This window comes from Chrysochloris asiatica, unplaced genomic scaffold (genome assembly GCF_000296735.1).
Source record: "Chrysochloris asiatica unplaced genomic scaffold, ChrAsi1.0 scaffold00281, whole genome shotgun sequence".
NCBI classification, from domain to species: Eukaryota; Metazoa; Chordata; class Mammalia; order Afrosoricida; family Chrysochloridae; genus Chrysochloris; species Chrysochloris asiatica.
Window position 1 is genome coordinate 3,423,977 of NW_006408799.1, and position 27,178 is coordinate 3,451,154.

General features: G+C 45.3%; 1 protein-coding gene across 1 annotated transcript in view; it reads left to right on the forward strand.

The window, feature by feature from the left end:
* The window catches only part of TMEM132C (transmembrane protein 132C), a 266,046-nt gene that overhangs the window by 117,612 nt on the left and 121,256 nt on the right, over nt 1–27,178 (forward strand). Inside the window, exon 3 of the mRNA XM_006874525.1 lies at nt 14,073–14,219. Coding sequence (XP_006874587.1) covers nt 14,073–14,219 — 147 coding nt within the window. The remainder of the gene's footprint in view (nt 1–14,072; nt 14,220–27,178) is intronic.

Here is a 27,178-nt window from a genome sequence, read left to right on the forward strand (position 1 = left end):
ATTTTCTTTTTGACGATGAATGCAACACCATTCCTTTACAGTTTGTCATTCCCTGCATAGTAAACCATGTGGTTATCAGATTCAAAATGGCCAATACCCGTCCATTTCAGCTCACTAATGCCTAAGATATCGATGTTTATGCGTTCCATTTCATTTTTGACCACTTCCAATTTTCCCAGATTCATACTTCGGACATTCCATGTTTCAATTTTCAGTGGATGTTTACAGCTGTTTGTTTTCATTTTGAGTTGTTGCCCATCAGCAAATGCAGGTTCTGTGAGCTTTTATCCCCCGAGCTTAACTGTATTCATGTATCATGAACAGACAGTCATCCTGAAATACCAGCATCAGTTTCCTGGAGGGATAGCTATCAGGGTCACCAATGCAAGAGGAATAGTCTGAGGGTGGGTTATAGTGTTAGGTCAGCCATGCCAGTTTTTGGTCAGATTTTAAAAAGGTACACACACACACCCCTTAGACTGAGGGAAACCACAGTCTGATACATACTATTTGTTTGGCAATGAGATTGCTGAAATTTACAGTAGCGGTACAAGGATGCGATCTGATAGAGGTAATGCATGTGGGTCTGTATAGGTTTAGAGGAATGACGGCAAATCTATTCATCAGTTAAGTTACCACTAGTCTAACAAATGTATTTTTTTTTTCCCAAGTGTTACTGGGAATTAGAATAAGCAGTAACAGAAAACTTGAGGAGAGTGTCAGAATGAAGGAAGACTAACCCACCCATAATATAATAGCGGAAACCATAAAAGCAACAGCTATAACAAAATAAGTTCTTTAAGTCACATGTGTGTAAAGTATAATTTCATCAAGGGATAAATCAACAGGTACAGAGCAAAGTTAACAATAAAAGAATAGCTTCAATTACCAAAGCAACCTGCTAAAAATTTTTCATATCTTGTTCCCCAGGCTTGGGGTCAGCTGTCTACCTCATATGTCATGTCTCTGGCCACTTGGGCGGTTCAGAGTGATCTTCCGGTTTCCAGAGGGTGGGAAAGTTCATGGAGGGTCTCTTGATTTCCTTTGCTGAGACAAAGTTGTCCAAGTCTTAACTCCTTGGAATTGAACAGTACATGGGTTAGTGCAAAGGACTAAGTGTAGTCCCTTCCAGTGAGACTCAAGGAAATCTTTTCATTGTTGCCTCTTTGAGTATGCCCATTGTCCCAGAGCTGGGTTAGGCAGGCTTCAGGATCTAACTTCAGACTTCTCTTACTTTGTGAAAGATGTTCTTGTTGTCACTAAAGGCCGTTGAGTCGGATCTGACTCACAGCCACCCTGTATAGGGCGTCCAAGGAGCAGCTGGTAGGTTTGATCTGCCATCCTTGCGATTAGCATTGCAGGGCGTATCATACAGTGCCACACACTTTCCGATAGTGGATTGAAGACTTACAGTACCTTAGCAAAGTAGGTACATCCATTTTCCTATTAGGCCCAGTCCATAATTTAGTAGCAGCATCTTGATAACATCCTGCCTCTTTTCACGTCTCAGTCTCATCCATCTGTGCCAATTGTTGGTGTTTTAGAAGCGTTTCTAAAGCCAATTCTAGGAGGTTGGAATTGTCAGTAGGTAAATTTAGTTGTGTGCCACCAAGTCATTGCAACTCACAGCAACCCTGAATAGGGTTCCGGAGGCTATAAATTTTTACAGGAGCAGAAAGCCTCATCTTTCTCCCATGGAACCGCTGGACTCAAACTGCTGGCCTTGCAGTTAGCTGCCCAGTCCATAATCCACTCTGCTAAGAGGGCTCCTTAAATTTGAGGAGGCCTGTCTTTATCATAAGTGCAGAAATGATTTGAGAGGCAGCGTACCTGACTTACATATCAACAAGTTTGTTGTTGTTGTTAAGTGCCATCAAGTCCATTCTGACCCATAGCAACCTTGTATAGGGTCTCCAAGGAGCAACTGATGAGCTTGAACTGCCAACCTTGCAGTTCAAATGACTTTGCAGTCCAGTGCATTAACCCACAGCGCCACCACAGGACTCCAATTAGCAAGGGTATTCCCTTTAAATTACTCAGTTTGAAGTATTCCTTTCTGCTTCAACCAAACAGAGAGCAATGCTTAGGTGGCTGCTTATGAGCCGTTAAGTCTCAGACACTACATTATGAACTGCAAGGTAGAACATGTTAGGCCACATGACAGATACGATCCACGAGCCATGATCCTACATGTTTGAACCAAGGACACAAGTTCCACGTGCTGTGTGTTTGTGCATAAGCGGCCTTCTTGTGCTTCAGAAACAGTGACATTCCACAAAACTTCAGATTGTGTCTTTTCACTATAAATCCAGCAGCGACCCTCGAGCAAGGCCCAAACTTCTCCCCGGAACACTAACAAAATCTAACGTTACTCTGTTTGTAAAATGATAGCTTGAACTCCAGATGCTTCTCCAATTATAGTCCTTACTGCTCTTTAGGGCAGCTGGTAGCATAATTGTTGATGGACTCACCAATAAGTAAAAGATTGGCCCCACCCAGATACACTCAGAACAAAGGCCTGGGGATCTGTTTCTGAAAAATCTGCCACTGGAAGTCACGTGGAGCAGGGGTCTGCTCTGACACACATGGGGTCCTTATGAATTGGGGTGGCCTGGATGGAGTCTGGTTTATATATTAGATGAGTCCTTGGATGGATGAGTTTGGCTGCTAACTGAAAGGTCAAGGTTGCAGTCTGCCCAGAAGCACCTCAGAACAAACAGCTGGCTCTGCTTCCAAAACACTAGCCCCGGAAGAGTGTGTGGAGTACAGTTCTATTCTGACACACATGTGGGCACCCTGAATTGGAGCCACCTCACTGGCAACTGGTTGGTTGGTGAGAGGTTTTATGAGATAGTTTCCGCTGTACCTGGATACAAATGATATAGAGGGGAAAGGCAGGGTCTAGAGGGAGCACAGCTGTATTTTCCATATAACCTTGCAGTTTGGGGATGTGCAGGCAGATTGTTAGCATCGGTGTGAACAGTTTCTCCAGGACTCCAGCACAAGTGTGTATAATTCCAGAGAGCTGTCACACACACACACACACCTCACATTCATCCACATGCCCGCACATACAAACACACACTCATACATGCACATACATCCACACATGTGCTCAGACACTCAACAATAGGCCCACACAGGATCACATACACTCACACGGGTCCACCTACAGTCACACACATACTCACTACAGTCACACACATATAACCCACTCAGTTACACACAAGCAGACATATCCTCACCATCTCACACGCCCATACATGACCATATACACACACCCACACTAACCAACACTGAACACATGTACACATGTACTCACACACACACATCCACACACACATGCTAAACATACACTCATACATATTTACACTCACACACATGCTCTTACACACACAGTTATATACACATCTAACACACACATTTGCACAGTTTACATGTGCACCCGGGCACACTCGCATACACTCATGTTTACAATCACACACATGTACGCTCAGTCTGACGCTCACACGTGTGGTCTTAAACACGTTATATACATGCGTTTACACTCAAACACACATACACATTTTCAGTGTTTACATGTGCACACGCGCATGCTGTCACACATGCATACACTCATGTTTACAATCACACACATGTACGCTCACACACGTGGCCTTAAACACGTTATATACATGCGTTTACACTCGAACACACACATTTTCGGTGTTTACATGTGCACACGTGCACGCTGTCACACATGCATACACTCGTGTTTACAATCACACACATGTACACGCACACACATGTGCATGCACAGCTTTTTCTCAGAGCCTTTTCTCCTGACCTGAGCCCCACACAGCTCATGTGCAGTCGGCCGTTAGGGCCCTGTGTGCTCTCAGTGTGATTGTTCACCAAGAATGTAATCGTAACCCAAGAAGCCCCCCAAAAGGAAGGCGCACACAGTTGTGTGTGATCAGAAAGAGAGCATGCTTGTTCATGACAATGCTGCCGTAGGAAACTTGGGGTGAGGCTTCCAGGTAGGACCCTCTTCTCAAGCAAACTTTGAGGTGGGTAGAAGGGTTTCGTTGGCCCCATTTGCTTTCCCCCCAACAAAAAGCATCCGTGTGGAAAAGTAGAATTATCTGTTAGCCAGGTTCGTGGTTCAAACCCACCAGTCTCTCGGTGGGAGAGAGATGAGGCTGTCTGCCCCATGAATGCATACAGTTTCTATCCAAGGTTGTCGTGAGTCAGAATCAACTCGATGGCTGTGGGCCTGGCTTTGAGTAAAGTGTCGTCACCTAGCCCTATAAACATGGCAGCCTGGGAGCCGGGCGGGGTGGGGTGGGGGGCAGTCTGTGATGGCACACTGGACTTCAGTGTGGGACTGCTAACTGAAAGGTCATTGGTTCAAACTCACCAGCTGCTCCTCAGGAAAAGGTGTGGCCATCTGATCCCGTAAAGATGGACAGCCTCGGAGGCCCTATGCAGCAGTTGTACTTGGTTCTTTAGGGTTGCCGTGAGTTGGACATTGGCTTGAAGCAGTGGGTCTAGTCGTTTTTTAATTGGGTGGAGTCGGGGCACTAATGACTGACTAAAGGGTTAGAGGTTCAAGTGTACCCAGAGACACCTTGGAAGAAAGCTCTGGCAATCCCTTTCTGATGAAATCCCTGTGGGTCACAAGAGTCCAATCCGCACTGACCAGGGGGATGGGCAGCTGCAGGCAGCATTTTGTTCCATTGTGCATGAGGTCATCATGTTTCGGGGACAACAACAGATGCCAACAGGGAACAAATACAGTGTATCAGGATTGAAGGCCAGGCTGCTAGACCCAAGGCGCACACCATCCTCCCGACACTGCACTGCCTGCTTTCTCAGGGGACCTGGACACTCTACATCTTTCCCACGCACCCTCTATAAAGAGATTTGGGGACTGTGTGTGCAGGGACCCGGGGAGCAACCACACGGGTGAGAAGAGCAGAGAGAGGTAGGTCCCTGGGGGACAGAGACCACCCTCTCGGTCTTCGCAGCTTGTTCAGAACCATCTCCACAGCCTGGAAAGTAGTGTGGATCTTTCGGGGGTGAGTTCATAGGTCAGCACATCTGATATTAATGGGCCAGCTGCTCGGACAGAGTTCACCTCCTCACCCAGGTGTCTTGTACCTGGAGAGCTCGCTTCTTGAGCTACAACGGATCTGAAGGCTGTGCTCTTCTGGCCTGCTTGGGTTTTATTACTAATGCTTTCTTCTGCACCTTTGTCTCTTTGCTGAAGAGTACTGCGGTTGCCCTTCAAGTTAGGAGTGGTGTGTGTGTTTATTGTGCATGCAGGCTTCCCAGCACCATGTACTGCAAACACCATGTTTCCACATTGAAGGTTTGTGGCAATCTTGCATCAAGCAAGTCTGTCGGCGAGCATCATTGCCACAACAGTATGAGCTTGCTTCGTGTCAGTGTCCCAAGTTGTAAGGTCCAGTGGCAGGTCAGCATCATGTTTCTGTGCACTGAGACACCAGAAGACCTGAGTCACTAGCTTTCTTGCGAAATCCACTGTGTCACAGCACCCTGGAACGGTGTGTGTAGCGTCAGGCTGCATGTGGATGTGAGTCTGTGGTGGACTTGCATGAGTCTGAGTGTGGAGGTGTGCGTGTGTCCAGGTATGAAGGAGTGTGTGAGGAATGGGAGCATGCACCAGTGTGTGCATGTGCCTGTGAGAACTGTGTGGAGGGTGGGAGTCTGTGCTTGTGTGTGTTTCACCCCCAGACGACTGTGCCCACCCTGTGTGAAGACACCAACATCAGACAAAATGCCCAGACCCCTACTTGGTGTCCTGGACCTTCTCTGCTGGACTGGCTTTCCCTGGATCAAACACACACTGTGCCACTCCCTCCCAGTGTGATCTCAGCAGGTCTTGGGGCTGTTATGTGTCACCTGTCATTTAAAAGGGCACAAAAGCACTTAGTCGTGGGCCTGGCTGATGTTGGACATGGCAGTCATGAGTATTGACTGTTGTCATCGCGGCTGGTTTGGGACATTTTCACTGGTTCAGCGCCAACCCCATGGCCACATCCCAGCCCCCACAAGCTCCTGTAACGAAGGCACAGACATATTTGGTCCCATTCATTTCTTTTTTATTTGCTTCTGTCTTAAGATTTTTTTATAGTGCAAACTGGTTTTCCGTTCAACAGTTCACTCACATTCTGAGTCATAACATGAACTGGAGTCCCCACAATGGAAGAGCCCTCTTCCCACTCCCTTCCTGTGTTTCCTGTTTCCATTTGTCCTTCATTCCGGCTCCTTCCTGCCTTCCAACTGGGCATCTCCCTGGGTAATGATGCTTTTCTGATCTCATATGGTTGGTTGCTCTAAAGTAGGGGTGGGAAACTTTTTCTGCCAAAATTTAAAACATCATTCATGGGCCATACAAAACAGTTGTTGTTGTTGTTGTTAGGTGCCATTGAGTCAGTACCGACCCATAGCGACCTTATGCACAGCAGAATGAAACACTGCCCGATCCTGGGCCAACCTCACTACTGTTACCACACTTGAGTCCATCGATGCTGCCACTTGGCCAATCCATGTCATTGGGGTCTTCCTCTTTTTCACTGACCCTCCACCTTACCAAACATGATATCCTTCCCTAGCGACTGGTCCCTCCTGACAATATGTCTGAAGTATGAGAGATGAAGTTTGGCCATCATGGCCTCCAAGGAGCACTCTGGCTGCACTTCTTCCAACACAGATCTATTGGTTCTTTTCCCAGCCTATGGCATTTTCAATATTCTCCTCCAACACCATAACTCAAATGCATCAATTCTTCTATGGTCTTCCTTATTTACTGTCCAGCTTTCGCATGCATATGAGATTATTGAAAATACCGTGGCTTGGGTCAGGCGCACCTTAGTCCTCAAGCTGACATCTTTGCTCTTCAACACTTTAAAAAGGTCTTGTGCAGCAGATTTGCCTAATCCAATACGTCATTTGATTTCTTGACTGCTGCTTCCATGAGTGTTGATAGTTGATCCAAGAAGAATGAAGTCCTTGACAACTTCAACCTTTTCTCCGTTGATAAGAATGTTGTTTATTGGTCCAGTGGTGAGGATTTTTGTTTTCTTAACATTGAAATGTAATCCATATTGAAGGCTGTGCTCTTTGATCTTCATCAGTAAATGTTTCAAGTCCTCTTCACTTTCAGCAAGCAAGATTGTCTCATCTGCATATCGCAGGTTGTTAATGAGTTTTCCTCCAATCCTGATGCCACGTTTTTCTTCATATAACCCAGCTTCTTGGATTATTTGCTCAGCATACAGATGAATAAGTATGCTGAAAGAATACAACCTTGTCGCACACCTTTCTTAATTTTAAACCATTCAGTGTTCCCATGTTCTGTTTGAACAACTGCCTCTAGGTCCGGGTACAGATTCCTCATGAGCACAATTGTTCCCGAATAATTTGCACTGTTGTCCATAGCTTGTCATGATCCACACAATCGAAAGCCTTTGTGTAGTCAATAAAGCACAGGTAAACATAATTTCTGATATTCTCTGCTTTCAGCCAAGATCCATCGGACATCAGCAATGATATCCCTCGTTCCACAGCCTCTTCTGAATCAGGCTTGAACCTCTGGAAGTTCTCTGTCAATGTATGCTTGCAGCCGTTTCTGTATTAACTTTAGCAAAACTTTACTCGCATGGGATATCAAAGATATTGTCTGATGATTTCCATATTCGGTTGGGTCGCCTCTCTTTGGAATGGACACAAATAGGTATCTCTTCCAATCAGTTGGCCAGATAGTTGTCTTCCAAATTTCTTGGCATAGATGAGTGAGTGCCTCCTCTGCCACCTCACTTTCTTGAAAGATTTCAATTTTTATTCCATCAATTGCTGGTGCCTTGTTCTTTGCCAATTCCTTCAATGCACCTTGGACTTCTTCCTTCAGGATCGTTGGCTCTTGATCATATGCTGCCTCTTGAAATGGTTGAACATCAAGCATTCCCTTTTGGTACAGTGACTCTGTGTATTCCTTCCATCTTCTCTTGATAATTCTTGCATCATTCAATAATTTGCCCAGAGAATCTTTCAATAACAAAAGCCAAGGCTTGAATTTTTTCTTCAGTTCCCCCAGCTTGAGAAATGTTGAGCGTGTTCTTCCTTTTTGGTTTTCTGACTCCAGATCTTTGCACATTTTGTTGTAATATTTGCCTTTATCTTCTCGAGCTGATCTTTGAAATTGTCTGTTCAACTCTTGGACCTCCTCATTCCTTCCATTTGCTTTAGCATCTCTATGGTGGAGAGCAAGTTTCAGTGTCTCTTCTGACGTCCATTTTGACCTTTTCCTTCTTTCTTGTCTTCTTAATGACTTTTTGCTTTCTTCATGTATGATGTTCTTGATGTCATCCCACAACTCTTGTGGTCTTCAGTCTTTAATGTTTAATGTATCAAATCCGTTCTTCATTTGATCTCTAAATTCAGGTGGGATATATCCAAGGTCATATTTTGGCTCTCGTGGACGTGTTTTCATTTTCTTCAACTTCAGTTTGAATTTGCATATGAGTAATTGATGGTCTGTTCCACAGTCTGCCTCTGGCCTTGTTTTAACTGATGATATGGAGCTTTTTCTATCGTCTCTTTCCACAGATGTAGTCAATTTGATTTCTATGTATTCCATCTGGTGAGGCCCATGTGTATAGTCATCTCTAATGCTGTCTAAAGAAGGTATTTGAAATGAACAAATCATTGGTTTTGTTTTCCAGCATGATTTCTATCACCAAGGCCATATTTTCCAACTACTGATCCTTCCTCTTTGTTCCCAACCTTTGCATTCCAATCACCAGTAATGAACAATACATCTTGATTGCATGTTTGATCAATTTCAGATTGAAGAAGTTGGTAGAATTCTTGTATTTCATCCTCACTGGCTTTAGTGGTTGGTGCATAAATATGAATAATAGTGGTATTAAGTGGGCTTCCCTGTAGGATAATATGGGATATTATCCTATCACAGACAGCAGTGTACCTCATGACTGATCTGGATATGTTCTTTTTGACAATGAATGTAACACCATTCCTCTTCAATCTGTCATTCCCGGCATAGTAAATCATGAGGTTGTCAGATTCAAATGGCCAATACAAGTCCATTTCAGCTCACTAATGCCTAAGATATCAATGTTTATGCATTCCATCTCCTTTTTGACAACTTCCAATTTTCTTAGACTCATATTTCGTACATTCCATATTCTGATTTTCAATGAATGTTTACAGCTGTTTCTCTTCATTTTGAGTTGTGCCCCATCAGCAAATGAAGGTCTCGCAGACTTTTCTCCCACGGGCTTTACTCCATTTGCGACAACATGGTCAACTCTACTTTGAGGAGGCAGCTCTTCCCCAGTCGCATTTTGAGTGCCTTCCAACCTGAGGGGCTCATTTCCCGGCACTATATCTGACAGTGTTTCTCTGCTATTCATAAAGATTTCAGTGACTAAATATTTGGAAGTAGTTTGTCACTCTTTCTTCCTAGTTTGTCTTTGTCTGGAAGCTCATCTGAAACTTGTCCACCATGGGTGACCCTGCTGGTATTTAAAATACCTGTGGCATAGCTTCCAGAATCACAGCAACTCACAAGCCACCATAGTACGACAAACTGACAGATGAGTGGTGGCCGTTTGGTTTTAAGTGGAAACAAACTAGCAACTTAAAAATCAGCCTACTCTATTTGGTCAAACATTTAGGATCAGCACTGGATTGTGAACCACAAAGTCAGCAGTTCAAACCCACCAACTGCTCCTCAGGGTCACTGTGAGTCATAACCGACTCAACAGCACTTTACACAAGCAATTTGATGGTTGGAACTGCAGTTGCCTTGGCAGGGCCAGACCAACTGATGTCACAAATGTTATATGGCCCACTGGCCAGGTGTTCCCCACCACCCCTACTCTCAAGGCTGTGACCACCCCTGGACAAATAGGCCTTTCTATTTGGCTAAAAGTTGAGCCGGGAGTGGGGGGGGGGGGGGGGGGGGGGGGGGGGGGGGGGGGGGGGCAGGGGACAGAGCATCAAAGGGTCTTAGAAGGGTCGAAGGGCCATAATCTTGGGGTTTCCTCCAGTTGTTTGAGAGCTAATCTCTTGCTCCCACTCTCTCAAGGACTTCCTATTGTGATCCCTTTCAGAGACATCGGTGGTGTTATCTGGGCACAGTCTAGTTCTTCTGGTCTCAGAGTCAGAGTCTGAGATTCACATAGTCTGTTAGTCCTTCGGACAAATTGTTACCTTGAGTCTTAGATTTCTTTACTTTTCTTTCCTCCACACAGGGAGAAACCAAGAGCTGCACCTTAGAGGGCTGTTCATGAGCCTTTAAGACCCTAGACGCTATTCTCCACAGTAGGATATAGAACACTATCTTTGTGGATGATACTATGCCAGTCGACCTGGGTGACCCTCTAGGTCCAGCACCTCATTCCCTCAAAGTATTTGATTATGGCTAAAGAACTGTCACAACTTTGGCCCCGGTATGCTATACTATATTCATGAAAGTATTTGTAGCACATATAAATGTATACATAGAAAGTGTTAAGCACCTGCGAGTTGTTTCTGACTGATAGCGACTGTGTGTAGGGTTTTTGAGGAGTAGCTGGTGGGTTTGAACAGCCAACCTTGTGGTTTGGAATCCAACACTGATCCCACAGCTACACACCAGGAATCCTAAGTAGAAATCCTCTCTGTCAAATCTATATACAAGGAGGCTTCAAAGTTTGTGGATAAAGACAATGGAACAATAGAGGAATTTCCCATGAACTTTTTGCAGCCCCTTTGTATAGTCCCTGTTGCCTCCCAAAGCTGTTCATTCAGCTGGAAATGTTGAGCTGTGTATTCACTCGTAGGGTTGTGTATGAAATAGTATCCACACTGTTGTCTTGGGCTCCTCCCTCTGCCCTGGTCATTAGGCACTTCCGGTCCTCTCTTCACACCGGCATGCTTGCCCTCCCTGTAGTCCTCACCAGCAAGCACACCTGGGCTGCTGTGTGTATGAGGGGCTTGGGGGCACATGACAAGTCTTCTGGTGGTCACATGGCACTGCACCCCCACTCGCTCACTTGTGACGTGCTCACCTGTGCAGGTGCCTCATACTTGGAGAGGCCACACACACCTGTGGGAGGGACTTTATGAGCCAGTAGGAATTTGACAGCTCGGCTCTTCTGCCCTTTTGGGATTTTATTACCAGTGCACTGTTTTGCACCTTTGTGTTGTTGCTAAGGACTACTGTGGTTGCGTGTCTGCTTTACACAAACTGTGGTTTCTCAGCCTCAGGACTAGGGGTATTGTAGGGCATTGTCATCCTTGCAGTTTATGCCAACTACAAATGTCCCCCACAAAACCTCATAGCAAACCAGCTGCTGTTGAGGTGTGGCCTCAGCTCAGCACTGCAGAGTTCAGTTGTCCTGATTTTGATTCCTAACAACCCCATGTGTATTGGAGTAGACCTGTGCTTAAAAAAGGACAGCCATCTGGGCTGGTAGGACACGTGGTGCCTACCACAGGCTGAGTAGACGCTTCTCTAATGTATAAACCTCTGCTTGCAGGAAAGCACCTAATTGTATTTTAATGGTAACAACTGAGGGTAGATGGGGGCCCATTTCCTCCCTGAGCCCTCACATCCCCCCTCAGGGGTGCATGCGTCCCCACAGACCCCAGGCAGCTTCCAGTGGAAACAATTCCCCAAGGACAGCTGGCTGACCCCGAGATGGATGGCTCACAGGTTGGAAATTAGACTTCCCGTGGTCTGAATTTGTACCAACATTGATTTTCTTTAAGGAACAATTAATCATCCCTGTATTACATCTGAGACAAGCATAGTCTGAAAAAAGAGAGAACTATTTTGGGGTTTTAACCCTTAAAAAGCGAGATTGTTGTTAGCTGCCGTCCAGCTGGCCTGGCCTCATGGCAGTCACACCATGTTGCCTGGTCCTACATCAGCTTCATCCTGGTGGCAGGGACTCTGGGTGCCTTCCGATGTAAAGGGCTCATTTCCAGCACCATGCTCTGTGGGCCCATACGGCATTCATTGACTAATTAATGGTAGGAAGCAGGTCACCAGGCCTTTCCTCATAGGCTCTCTTACTCTGGCTTCTCCTCTGAAACCCCATCCACCATGGGTGACCCAGCTAGGATTTGAAACACTGCAGGCAGAACTTCAAGGCAGAAGCCACCACAGGACCACAGACTGACAGACAGCTGCTAAGAAAGACCACATAGGAGAATCAGTCATCAACATTATGGGGTGAACCCCACTCTGGCATCTTCAGATAGGATCAAAGACCCTGCAGACAGGCCCCCAACATCCAGCATTGCACCCCCACCAGTCACTGTGGTTAACCTGGTAAGTGAAAAACCTCAGCTGCTAATAAAAAGGGTAGAGATTTAAGTCCACCCAGAGGGGTCTCTGATGAAAGGCCTAACAATCTACTAACAAAAAATCATCCACTGAGAACCCTGTGGAGCACAGTTCTACTCTGACACACACGGGCACTATGAGTGTGATCTATTTATGAAAAATCATCCACTGAGAACCCTGTGAGCACAGTTCTACTCTGACACACACGGGCACCATGAGTGTGATCTATTTATGAAAAATCATCCACTGAGAACCCTGTGAGCACAGTTCTACTCTGACACACACGGGGCACCATGAATTCATCAACTCGACAGCATCAACTTAGTACATCTCCTCCTCATTTATCAGATATCTCATTATCCAGCATTTACCATTTATGACAAGAGTAAGACATCTACTGACTGAATAAGGCATTAACCATGCACATCTGGCCAGCGAGAGTGTTTGTAAGTCCAATCTTAAGGTTCATGCCCAGTTATGTCTCTGAACATTGAGTCTGGTATTAACTTCTGACTGTGGACCCAGGCCTCTCCACAGCCATTTCCTTGATGTAGACAGAAGTATCCATCAAAGAAAACGCCCAGTTAGCAAATCGGTCCTTTAAACCTAAGTCTTTCTCCCACCCCAGGAAGAGATGGGGCCACCCCTTGCGCCAGTCAACAAGAATCCGCGTATTTCCCAGAGTCAGTCTGTGAAAAGAACAATGTGTGGTTTCTTGAGCAAAATCCAGATGCTGCAAAACCTAATTTCTAGCAAAGTCACGTTTCACGAGGCATTTATTCAGGTGGTAGAGATGGAAGATGAGCGTGGTACACAGACAGATGAGGCAGCGGCTTCTGCGTTGGCATAAACGGGGGCTTCCGCATGCTAATGTGTTCTTAATCTTTGTGCCTTGAGCACATACTGGGTTCGCAGCTGCCAAGACGCCAAGTGTGTTAGCAAATCATGTGACTGGAAGAGTTGAAAGAAGTTTCTAAGGAAAAGGTGGCAGCTGAGTGTGGTGTCATGTTGCTGCTCAAGTTGGTGCTAATTTGGGTGCTGTGAGCGTGGAAGGTGCAGATGGGGTTGATCACCGTCCCCACCCCTCTAGGTTCCATGGTGATTCAAGGTGCCCACCTGGTAACCGCCATCACCCAGCTGCTGTCCTTGGAACCATCAGTTCCAACTCATAGTTACACTGGGCACAACATAACGAAACACTGCCCGGTCCTGTGCCACACTCACAATTGTTGTTTGAACCCATTGTTGCAGCCACTGTGTTAAATCCCTTTCACTGAGGCTCTTCCTTTTTCATTGACTGTGTTTACCAAGCCTGGTGTGCTTCTCCAGGGACTGGTTCCTCCTCGAAGGAGCCTTCTGGGTGTCTGTCTTCTAAGATAGAGTTGGTCATTCTTCTTCTGAGAGTCCATGCTAAGGGGGTAGGGACAGGTCAGAAATAGGGATGAGAATGGTGCACAACTCCCAGAACGTAATCAAGGCCACCAGTAGAGACTGGTGGGTTGGTGTATGTCTTGCTGAAAGAAGTTGTCTGTAGATGGACGTTTGCTGGGGGCCAGGGGCTGGGGCTAGTCCATGTTCTTGAGCACTTGGTGCCACCACCTCTTGATTTAACGAACGTCAGGTAATCCTTCTCCTTCCCTGGAGGATTGGACAAAACATTTCACTGGTACTCACTGTCGTTGTTAACACTTGCTCCTCCTCCCCACAGAGCCAAGGTGAAGAAGGGAGTGAACATCCTCAGCACGCAGACCAGCGATCCACGACAGTGGGACTCCACGCAGGAGACAGGCAACGGCGGCAAACATGCCACCACCACGGTGGTGTGCCAGCGCCTGGGGCCGGGTCCGCGTAACAGGTAAGGAGGTGCCCCTGGACATGCAGCCCACCTGTCCCAGTGACGTGGCTGTGTGGTAGCCTTTGTGAGCTGGCAACAGACACCCCAGGAACCTGGAGACACTGCCAGTGCCTCTCCTTGGGGCCGTGTGGGGCATGGGACAGAAACACTGTGGTTTGGACTTGAGTAGAGACAGGGCTCAAACACCTGGATCCTCAAGTAAGTTCGGCCTTAGCACAACCAACAAACAAAAACTTTTACAAACAGGTAGATTCCAACTAATAATGACCTCGTAGGACAGAGAGTAGAACGGCCCCTTAGTGTTTCCGAGGCTGAGTCTTTACAGAAGTGACTGGTGGGCTTGAACCGCAGACCTTGCAGTTACCAGCCCAGCACCCAACCCACGGTGCCACCAAGGCTGTTTATCCTTAGCACAGTGGTTTGGTTTTAGTCTGTAACGAGAGGCATTTAAACATAGCGAGAATCACAAATAGCAGCATGTTATGTACAAGTCTATAGGCAGAGAACACAATACTTCAAATACTTTTTCCTGTTATGGAACTTTTCAAGTGTTCGGCAGATGCAGTAGGTTCTCCCCAAAGCCCAGGCTCTGTGAAAATGCTCTATAGCAGATGGCAGCTGCCAGGGGCCACACATACACAGCCAAAGTCATGTTGGGTCTCTGGTCCCTGCCCTGGTATTTTCATCTCTGAGTTTCTTTATTCAGCAACATCATCACACTTCATACTCAGATGTTGTGTGGCGACCATAGCCAGTGGTGTCTGTCACAACCCTGTGGTGACCCGCAGAAACTGATGAGAGCATGCTGCAACATGTAGGGGTCTGTGTTCCCTACAGGGGATCTTCCTCTCCCCTGTTACAGTCCTCCCTGTCCTGGGTCTGCATACAGAGCTGACCACCTGCCTCTGAGTCCATGGTTTCATAGATGAAGATGTTCTCCGGTCACCCTGACAGAGCCAGACTCTCCATGTATACTATACGCCCTTCAGGAACAATGCCAGCATCAGGTGTTTCTCTAAACCTGGAATTCTCTGGAGCAAACAGGGGGCTCCAGTGGGGCACAGTCTCTAAGCCTATAAGGGTCTTCCACCTCCCCACCACTTGTCTGTGAGTCTCTCATCCTGTGGGGACTTGTGTGGAGCAGAAAGTTGAATCACTAGAATTTCCCACAGGATCACCTATGGCGGATGGTGGACAGGTTTCAGCCGAGCTGAGAGACGAGGAAAAAAGAAGACTCATTCCCTTTCTTTAGACTTTAGTAGCAGAACATTATCAGATACAGTTCTAAAGAGGAACGCCTCAGGTTGGAAGGCACTGGGAATACAATCGGGGAAGAGCTGCCTCCTTAGAGTTGACTTTAATGGTATGGATGGAGGTAAGCTCTGGGGCTGATGGGGCGGAACTCAAAATAAGGCACAGCTGCAAACATCCATTCATAATTGGGAAGCGGACTGTATTGAGTATGAATCTAGGAAAATTGAAAGTGGTCAAAATTGACATGGAATGCGTAAAGATCAATATCCTATGCATTGCTGAACTTACATGGCTAGATATTGGGTTTTTAAAATCAGAAAGCCATACGGTTTACTACGGCAGGAATGTTCAAATTGAAGAGAAATGGTATCCCATTCATTCATAGTTAAAAGTACAAGAAACAAAAAGACGCTTCAAGATCTATTCTAAAGTAAAGTGCTACCTAATATCCGTATGCCTATAAGGTCAGCGGTTCGAAACTACCAGCTGCTCCGCTGGAGAAAGATCAGGCTTTCTACTCCCGTAAAGATTTACACCCTTGGAAACCCTGTACAGGGTCGCTATGGGTCGAAACCGACTCAATGGCACTTAACAACAACAACATAAGGAAGACAAGTTAATACCACTATTATTCAAATTTATGCACTAACCTCTAAAGCTAGTGATGATGAAATTGAAGATTTCTACAAACTTCTTCAGTCTGAAATTGATCAAGATGCACTGAAAATCAGTGGTGACTGGAAAGTGAATGTTAGAAAGAAGAAGAAGGCTTAGTAGTTGGAAAATATGGCATTGGGGATAGAAAGGAAGAGGACATCCCATAATACTGTTTTACAAGACCAATCACTTGTTCTTTGTAAATACCTTTTAACAACATAAAATGCAACTTAACTATATACCTGGAGCTCCCCATATAGAACACACAGGGATCAAACTGGCTACATCTGTGGGAAGAGGGGATGGAGAAGCTCAGAATCATCAAAGAAAGCTCAATGTTGTTAAGTGCCGTCGAGCTATTTCTGACCCATAGCCACCCTGTATAGGGTTTCCGAGGAGCAGCAGGTGAGCGTGAACCACCGACCTTGCAGTACAAACGGCTTTGCAGTCGACGCATTAACCCACAGCGCCACACCAGGACTCGATTATCAGTAGTCAAAACAAGGGTAGGGGCCGACTGTCAAACAGACCATCACTTGCTTGTTTGCAACTTAAATCTCAAGGTGAATAGAATTGAAAACAAGTCCCCAAGAGCCAAAATATGACCTTGAATATAACCCATTTCAACACCAGAGTTGATGCATTAAAAACAAATGACTGAAGAGAAATTGTAGGAAGACATGAAGTATATCATATATGAAAAAAGCAAAAAGTAATTTAAAAGACAAGAAAGAAAAGACCAAAGTGGATGTCAGCAGACACTCTGAAACCTGCTCTTGAAAGTAGATAGGCTAAAACACACAGAAGAGATAGAGTGAACAGAAATTTTCAAAGACGAGAAATTAGAGCGCCAAAAAGGAAGAACACGCTCAGTATATCTCAAGGTGAAAGAACTGAAGGAAGAATTCGAGCCTTGGGTTGCAATATTGAAGGCTTCAAAGGGCAAAATATTGAACTACTTGGAGAGTAGCAAAGAAGGACAAAGGAATACACAGCTAATGTACCACAAAGCAGTGGTCCACATTCAACCACATCAGAGCACTTAACCACTGTGCCACCAAGGCTTACATAGGACCAGAAACCTGGATATTCAGCTAACAATCCCACTCTGTTTTATAGAGCTGAGCGTTTTACTAGGTGCTGGTGGCACAGTGACTTAAGCCAGTGGAATGCTAACTACAAGGTTGGCAGTTCAAATCTACCAGTTTCTCTGGGAGAAAGGTGTCATTCTGCTTCTGTAAAGATTTTACAGCCCCGGGAACCCTCCACGGGGTCTCTCTGAGTCGGAACGGACTCAGTGGTGGTGGGTTTTACGTTGGTCATTTCAGTCAGTAAATGTTGTCAGTGTTGGGGGCTGTAAGCAGTCGTTGTATGGAGCTGGGGAAGAATCAGGGACTCGGGGAGACGGCACCTGCTGAGAACTTGCACGGATGATCTTACAAGGTTTTCTTTGAAAATACCTTTGAATTCTATACTTCAGTAAGCAAAACAATACAGGCCAGGGCTATGACTCTATTCACTCTGGTTTGACCATGTACTGAGAGAGAATTTGCTTTTCTACCCCAGATAGAAGGAGTCCTGGTAGCGTAGTGGATTACAAGCTGAGCTGCTAACCACAAGGTCAGCAGTTCTAATCTAGTAGCTGCTCCACAGGAGAAAGATAATGTTTTCTGCTCCTGTAACAATTTATGGCCTCAGAAACCTTATACAGGGTCACTATGAGTTGGAACCAACTCCAACAGCACGTAACCGGTTGGTTACCACCCCAGATAGACTGAATCAGAATCTACATTTTAACAAGATCCCCGGGCGCTTTTGCATGCAAGGGCACTTCCAAAAGTTTGTGAGGAAATTCCATTATCTTTCAATTCCATTTTTCCCCACAAACTCTTTGAAGTGCCCTTTGTACAGGCTGATGATGTCAAAGACAGTTTAGGTTAAAGTCCAGATGGCCCCAATAAAGCAAGTATCACAAAAAGTTGGGTCCCACAAATTTTGTGGTTTCCCAATACATACGTGATGTTAATGGTCATTTGTCTTCTGTGGCATGTACGATGTTGTTAAGTGCCATCTAGTTGGTTCCAATTCATAGTGACCCTGTGTAGGGTTTTCAAGGAGCAGCTGGTGGATTTGAACTGCTGATGTTGTGGTTTGCAGTCCTGTGCTGATGCTATATAACACTACACCTGGAGTCCAGTGACGTGAGCAATACCATGACGGAAAGGTTGGACACCTTGAAGACTGAATCACTTGGAACACAGAAACACAGTGAATGCAAGCTGTTACAGAAAAGGCGCACATAGACTTGCTCAAAGCAGGGTTGACACAAACATTCAATTTGTTTAACAACAACAAAAAAAAAGTATCTGAGAAATGCAAGAAAAGGAGGCGCTCTGACCTGCAGGAGCCAGGTTGGAAGTGTGCATGATGGAGACAATGAAAATGCCAGTGGTCAGTAGGGTGAATTGTTCCAAGGCGTTGAATCTTTGCTGCACTCCCCTGACAAGATGCATTTGTCTAAAGCCACAAACCTATGCAACACAAAGAATGAAACCCAAGGTAAGCTGTGGCCATTAGTTAGCAACAATGTATCAATATTGGTTCCATTGCAACACATGTAGCTGAAATTGTGACCATTAGTTAGCAAGAAACACATGTAGCAAAGGCATCTGAGATATCTGTTAGAGAGGCAACTGAGGGCTTAGTATATAGTTGTAATTGTTAAGTGCCGTCAACTCGGTTCTGACCCATAGAGACTCTGTACAGGGTTTCCAAGGCTGTAAATCTTTACAGGAGCAGAAACCCTCATCTTTCTCCCACGGAGCAGCTGGTAGTTTCGAACTGCTGATTTTAAGGTTCACAGCCCAATTCGTAACCACTACACTACCAGAGCTCCTTTAGGTACATAGAGGGTGAGTAAAAACAAGGAACTCCCTCCATGAGATGGATTGACACAGTGGTCCTCCAGCAGGCCCCAGACTCCTGAGAGTCGTGAAGATGGCACAGAACTAGGCAGTGTTTCATTGTGTAACCCACAATGTCGCCATTGTTGGACTCCAACTCAAGGGCAACTAACACTCCAGGGACCCCCTTGAGTTCACATCCCTCATAAATGGATCGGACAGCATCGTTGATGTTGTCAGGTGCCATGGAGTCAGTTCTGACTCATAGCTACCTCACACACAACAGAACAAACACTGCCCAGTTCTACACCAGTCCTCACAATTGTTGCCAGGCTTGAGCCCGTTGCTGTGGCCACTGTGCCGATCTCATTGGTGGTCTTCCTATTTCTATCTGACCCTCCACTTTACCAAGTATGAGATCCTTCTCCAGGGACTGGTCCCTCCTGATAATACGTCTGCAGTGTGAGAGATGACGTGTGGTCATCTTGGCTTCTAAGAACATTCTGGCTGTATTTCTTCCAACACAGATTGGTTTGTTCTTCTGGCAGTCCATGGTACTTTTAATATTCTTCTCCAACACCATAACTCAAATGCATCAGTTCTTTAGTAGTCTTCCTTATGAAGCTATTGAAAATAGTATATGGCTTGGGTCAGGTGCACCTTAATCTTCAAACTGACAACTTTGCTCTTGAACACTTTAAAGAGGTCTTGTGCAACAGATTTGCCTAACATAATACATTGTTTGATTTCATTTGTGTTTATAATGGATCCAACCAAAATGAAGTGTTCAACAACTTCAATCTTTTCTTCATTTATCATTTTATTGGTTCAGTGGTAAGGATTTTTGTTTTCTTTACATTGAGGTGTAACCCATGCTGAAGACTGTGGTCTTTGATCTTCATCAGTATTTTACATCCTCTTTGGTTTTATCAAGCAAGGTTGTGTCATCTGCATATCACAGATTGTTACTGAGTCTTCCTCCAATCCTGATGCCATGTTTTTCTTCATATAATCCACCTTCTTGGATTATTTTCTCAGCGTACAGATTGAATGAGTATGGTGAAAGAATACAACCCTGGTACACACCTTTCCTGATCTTAAACCATTCATTGTTCCCAAAAGTTCTGTTCAAATAACTGTCTCTTAGTCTTTGTAAAGGTTCTGAGCACAATTATTGTGTTCTTGAATATCCATTATCTGCCATGTTGTCTATATCTTGTCATGATCCACACAGTTGAAAGTCTTTGCCTAGTCAGCACAGCACAAGTAAACACCTTTCTGGTATCCTCTGCTTTCATCCAAGATCCATCAAACATCAGCAACACTATCCCTCATTCCACATCTTCTTCTGAATCCAGCTTGGACCTCTGGAAGTTCCCTGTCAATGTATGGTTGCAGACGTTTTTAAATAATCTTTAGAAAAATAATACTTGCATGTGATATTAATGATACTGCCTAATAATTTCCGCATTCCATTGGGTCACCTCTCTTTAGAGTGGGCACAAATATGGATCTCTTCCTACTAGTCAGTTGACCGGATAGTTGTCTTCCAAAATTCTTGGCCTAGATGAGTGAGTGCCTCTAGTGTTGCTTCAGTTTGTTGAAAGATTTCAAGCCCTGCCGTATTCACACTGGATGATGCAAATTCCTCGGTCTCCATTACACCCTTGGCTTTCACAGAACACCTGTCCCACCAGGAATCTCGGCATGCACCATGATCTTCCTGCTTCCTCATGGCCTTGCTCTCATCGGAGTAGTAGACCAGCTGGCTTTCTTCAGGGATTCTTGGGTGGTTTTCTCTGGGCTGCAGATGATTCCATATAGTACCAAATAATGTCTGCCTCTAATTTCACTCTCCATGGAATAGAACCAGCTGGGGCAGCCCACAACACCCTTAGTTCAGCAGACATCTCACTTCTGGAAATTTCTGCTGCAGGGGAGAAAAATAAATCAGGCAGCTAATAATGAGAAGGCCTTTTCAAAAAAAAAAAAAATCTGAAAATAGTGAATAAATTACTCATTAGTATTCATTTAAGCAGTCTCAACTGCCTAACCTACATAAATATCCTCAGTTATTTGTTTTGGAGAATTCTATAATACGAATGCATCTGCTTAATGGAACATTTCAGCAAAGCTTTGGGGGTCTACAAAGATAATGTGCTTTTCCCTAAGGGAAATTGTCCAGACGGAATCCTTCCTATACAAGATATTTTAAGTTATCACAGATAACATCTTCAGCAAATTCTACCATGAATCAGAACTTCCCAATCAATCGCTTACGTTCTAGGTTCCCAAAGGAGGACACTGAGCGTTGTCCACGCTGCCCACCCTAAACTCAATGTCATCATTTGGGGAATACTCCGTGGACATATACAGACGTTCTTTGCCCTAAAATGTCCCTTTCCCTTCCCACTTTCAGCAGGTGGCCAGGCTGTGGGCTTCTTGAACTGTGTGTAGGGTCGTGGCAAAGATAAAGCATAACCTTGGTGTTCCCTCTCATTTGAAAAGTTCAGTCCTCCCAGGAGAATTGTGTACAAGCATCTGGGATGATAGCAGTGGAGAAATGGCTTGGAAGGAGTCTGAAAGGGACCACCACAGAGGGTCTTGGCAGAGCAGGAGGCAATGCAGAACTCTACATCATAAATATAAAAAAGAAGATCAAAGATGAGACTTATTGGTCAGACAGACACTGCTGGAGCCTCCAGTAGTAAGACCCAGAGTCACCCTTCAGGTCAATTTCAGCCAAATAATGGGCAGGTCTATCAGGGGACCAGTAACACCAGGGAAGCACACATACCTTCGGGCAATCAGCCCCTTTAGAGATAAGAAAGGGCAGCATGGGTGGTCAGTGGGCAGGCTTGCAGGGTATGCCCTTAGGTCAGTTGAATGATTATATATTCCTGAGTGTTTTGGTGTACATTAAAAAAAAAAAAACCCACAGGGAATAGAAGCAAATGCTGTTGAATGATGATGCATGGAAGGGATTGTAATCATTACAATGAAACAAAAACACGACAGGATGAGTGTAAAGCTGATGTTCTCCCATGTAAATTATCATTCAATTCACAATAAAAACTTTTAAAAGAAAGAAAAGGCAGTATGTAGCCCAGGGACCAAGTTCAAAAGGCAGGGTCAGGAAAGAAGGAGAAACAGAAACAGGACCCCCAGGGAGGAAGTGGGTGAGAGATGTTACATTGTAGGGATGGCAGTCAGTGAGATGAAACCAAACGTGTCTGAATTGTCTGAACAGAAAAGTGATCGTCTGCTTTGTACACCTTTACACAATTTTCAGTGTAGTTGTGAAGTGCTGTCAAGTCAGTTCTGACTCACAGCAACCCTGTATAGGGTTTCCAAGGAGCAGCTGGTAGGTTTGAACTGCCAATCTTGTGGTTCGCAGTCCAGTGCTAATCCTACAGCGCCACACCAGGAGTCCTTAATTTTCTAAAGAAATTTTTTAATAAATAAATGAGGTTATGATGTTGTTGTTGTTAAGTTCCATTGAGTCAATTCCGACCCACAACAACCCTGTATAGGGTTTACAAGGAGCAGCTGGTGAGCTTGAACCACTGACCTTGCAGTTCAAATGACTTTGCAGTCTGACGTGTTAGCATACCCTCCCCCCACCCCCCCCAAAAAAAAGAACCTAAGGTTGGTGGTTCAAGCTCACCAGCTGCTCCTCTGAAACTCTCCCTATACAGCGGGGCCACTATGAGACAGAACCCACTCAATGGGACTTCACAACAACCAGGGAAAAGGTTTCCGGTGAGACTTAAGAAGTGTCACCTGGGGTCTTGATGTGGGTCTGGAGTTGTCGGAGGGTTTCTGCATGACTTGTCAAGTTGTTTGTCACAGATACTGTAGTTGCAACATTGCTTTTATATGTACTGGGAGCACAGAACTTTCTGACTTGATTTTCTGCGATCTTGGCTCTGTCATCCCAACAAGACCACCTATAAATAAATGCCCTGGAGGAAATTGAGATGCTTCCACAGGGAAGAAATAGAGGCTGGGGAGTATGCAGAGGGTCTGGCTCTGTGAAAGCCCTCCCAAACTTGGTAGACACCATCTCCACTCTTGCCCACATACAACAACAAAACATTACCCTGCACCTTCATCCCTGAGTACAACAACACAACCTTGGCCTTCCCCACACTATATAGTAACGTGACCCACTTTCTGACAATGCCACTGTCTGCCAATTGTTCCCTTTCCAAAACTGTTCCCAGTGCGAAGCTCCAACCCTCAGGCTCTTCTCAAACCTTGCTGTTGGCTCCTGTTGGATGTTGGTCTTATCTGAGCCACCTTCCCTACATTCAGCAACAAAACATTACCTTGCACCATCTTCCTCATATACAATGACAAAACGTTGGCCAGCTCTGTGCCATCTTCCTCATATACAACGACAAAACATTACCCTGCGCCATCTCCCTCATATACAACAAAACAATGGCCTGCCATCCACCACCTTCACCGTCTTGGTGTGATCAAGTCCATTGTTGCAGCCACTGTGTGAGCTGAGGGTCTCCCAATGTTTCCATCACTATCAGGAAATGTTCTGTTGTGGTCCTGGGGTTTTCACTGGTTGGTTTTAGAAGTAGATCATCAAAGCAACACGCATGTCTCCACAGAGCAACACACTGACAGACAGATGCTAGAGAACCTTGCTCCTGCCCCATTGCGACAGGGTATGAGTTTGTACAGGTTGACTGATGGAGTGCAGTACAAGTCACACTGTGTGACTCCCAACAGCAGGTGATAAAAGAGCCCCAAGACAACGTGGAAGGAAGGCACCCGGCTGCCTTGAGGCCACCATGCTAGTCCGTGTGGAAAGACCAAAGGAGAACCTCTGGGCCTCCTGATAAGAGACTGGCAGGCCTGTGGTCATCTGGCTCTGACTTCATGAGACCCAAGCCCTGACCATCGAGCCAAGTCTTCTGGATTTCAAAGTCACAGAAGACATCGTGGGCTAGGAAGGAAGTGTGTTTGTTTTACACCGCTACATATGGGGTGATTTGCTTCAGGCAACATAGAGTTGGAATGTTGGGGGGGCTAGTGGTTACAAATTGGGCTGCTAACCTCAAGGTCGGCAGTTCGAAACTACCAGCCATTCTGTGGAAGAAAGATGAGGCTTTCTGTTCCTGTAAAGATTTACAGCCTCAGAAATCCTGTAAAGGGTCACTGTGAGTCGGAACCGACTCCACGGCACATAACAACAACAATAACACATGTGTTAACAAACCAGGTGACGCCGTTCACTACAAATTCATATGTAAGCACAAGTCAGCCCATGTTCACATTTCCTGGCGACTCAGTCTCTGCCAGGGATTTGAAGTGTAAAAAACGCTGTGGAGTTGATAGAGAGACAGATAGCAGCCAAACCTACAAGCAATAATTTTGATGAGGTAAAAGCATGTAAAACTGTTCACTACCAGTTAGTAAGCACAAGTAAGTCTCTGCTTACCTTGTTTCTTGGGGAAGCTGTTTGGAACCGGTGGTTTTGCCTTAGAGGCTCCTTCTGACCCAGATGTGTAGCTCAGCTCCCCAGCCACAGAGAGCAATGTAGGGTTGTGAGGACATCCATCCGATCCATCCAGGGACAGCATGTCCCAGCACCATGAGATGCCAACTGGATTCAACATGGGTCCTTCTCACATCTGGTTGGGAAACAATAGTGAAAAATGAGCTGATTTCTTTATTACTGCTATTGAATTTTTCAGTTTTCTGCCTCACTGTGTGTCTTCGTGGGCTGGTTCTGCTGTAACAAACACCACAAATAGGTAGCTTTGAAGAACGGAAGCATACTTCCTCCCAGTTCTGGAGGCTGGAAGTCGAAACCAGGGCTCCATCCTTGTCAGTAGCCTGACCATTCCTTGGTGGTCCTCTCTTCCTGTGTGTGTATGAGCTTTCATATCTAATTTGCTCTTTTCCTAACAGAAGTGATTAGGTTAAGAACTTAGCCTGTGTCCTCTTAACTAAAAAAACTTTACTTCTAAATAGGATGATGTCCAGAGAAACACAGCTAGGATTCCAATGCGTATTTGTGGGGGGATGTGTTGTTGTTGTTTTTAGGTGCCATTGAGTTGGTACCAACTCATAGTGACCCTATGCACAGCAGAACATATCATCATGAAGTTCCATAAACCTGACAATTGTTGCCATGCCTGACCCCATTGATGCTGCCATTTTGAGAATGCATATTGGTGGGCGGTCTTCCTCTTTTTCTCTGACCCTCCATCCTACCAAACATGACATCCTTCTTCCTGACAATATGTCTGAAATATGAGAGACAAAGTTTGGCCCTCCTGGCCTCCAAGGAGCACTCTGGCTGCACTTCTTCCAACACAGATCTGGTGGTTCTTTTGACAGCCAATGGCACTTTTAATATTCATCTCCAACACCGTTAACTCAAAAGCATCAATTCTACAGTCTTCCTTACTCACTGTCCGGCTTTCGCATGCATATGGGGTTATTGAAAATACCATGGCTTAGGTCAAGCACACCTTAGTCCTCAAGCTGGCATCTTTGCTCTTCAACACTTTAAAAAGTTCTTGTGCACCAGATTTGCTTAATGCAATACATCGTTTGATCTTTTGACTGCTGCTTCTGTGAGTGTTGATAGTTGATCCAAGAAGAATGAAGTCCTTGACAACTTCAATCTTTTCTTTGTTGATAAGAATGTTGTTTATTGGTCCAGTGGTGAGGATTTTTGTTTTCTTTGCATTGAGATGGCATGATGTGGGGGTACACAATTCAGTCCATAATACTAGGTGTCTATATTCCTGAGTATTCCCTCGAGCAATATGGTGCCACAATCCAGAGCATGGCCTTTTGGACCAGAGCCCTTGGACTCGAATCTCAGCTCTTCAGCTCAGAGGCTGGGCTCTCATGTAGATGCACTAGTGTCTTGGGGTCTTGATGAAAGCAGAGATGGTAACTCCCAATTGTCCCAAAGTGATCAAATCCACGTGAGGGTCAAATGAACTGGTGCACCTCAAGTGTCGGCAGAGATTCTTTGTTGCTGTATTTTTCCAAGAAGCAAGGTCCCAAATTCCTTGTATATTAATGGAGACAAAGGCCAGATTTCTCCCTGAATTCATTCGCTCCATGGACACATGTGCACTGAAGCTTAGTCATGCCTGGGGCCTGGCTCTTCACCCCAATCCCATCCTCAGGGGACCCGGAACATATAAGGGACCGCAGGGTCCTGTCCAAGCACCTGTGGATTAAATATTCACTGCTGACCCCAAAGGTCCACACAGCTTTTCGTAATATGTCATCCATCCTAAGGCACGTTTCCCCCCTAGACTTCTACGTATTTTATTTGGGGGTGAGGAAGGGGAAATACGTCCACATTCAGCTCCAAACTCAAAAACCATACAAATACATGTGCAAAACACTGCTCCCCCTCCCCCGAGGGAGCGTCGGCAGATTTACCTACACATTTCCTCCCCCACCCACCTTTAAACATCATTGATTTCCCACCGAATTTATCCTTGTAATTTTCATTAAGTTCCTTATTATTTAAAAAAAAGAGAAAGAAAGAAAACTACCAGCATATACCCTCATTTATCTAAACCAGCCCCTATAACTGCCTTTTTATGCTACCTCCAGGCTTTTGCCATTATTAATACAAAGTAGTATTAATACTACTTTGAGTAATTTTGCCCAAACACCATGGTGCACTTCTGTGAATATATCTGGGTAATAAATTCCAGCAGTGAACCAGTGGAATAAAACAGTGCTTGTAAACCTCACACGTTACCATGTTATCCACACTCACACACGGTCAACAAGCTGAAACAGGAAAACCAAACCAACTTCTCACTGAGTTGACCCCGACTCATGGCACCCACATGTGTGCGAGAGTAGAATTGTACTCCACAGAGCTTAGCGATGCCACCAGTATTCCAAATACCAGCAGCACCACCCATAATAGACAAGATTCAGTGCAGCATTCAAAGACAGACTAGAAAGAGAAACCTGGAAACCCACTTAGAAAAATCAGCTGTTGAAAACCCTGTGGGTTACAACAGAACACTGTCCCATAGAATGCTGGGAGATGAGCCCCAGGTTAGAAGACACTGAGAACACACAGTGGTCAGACAGAACACTGTCCCATAGAGTGCTGGGAGATGAGCCCCAGGT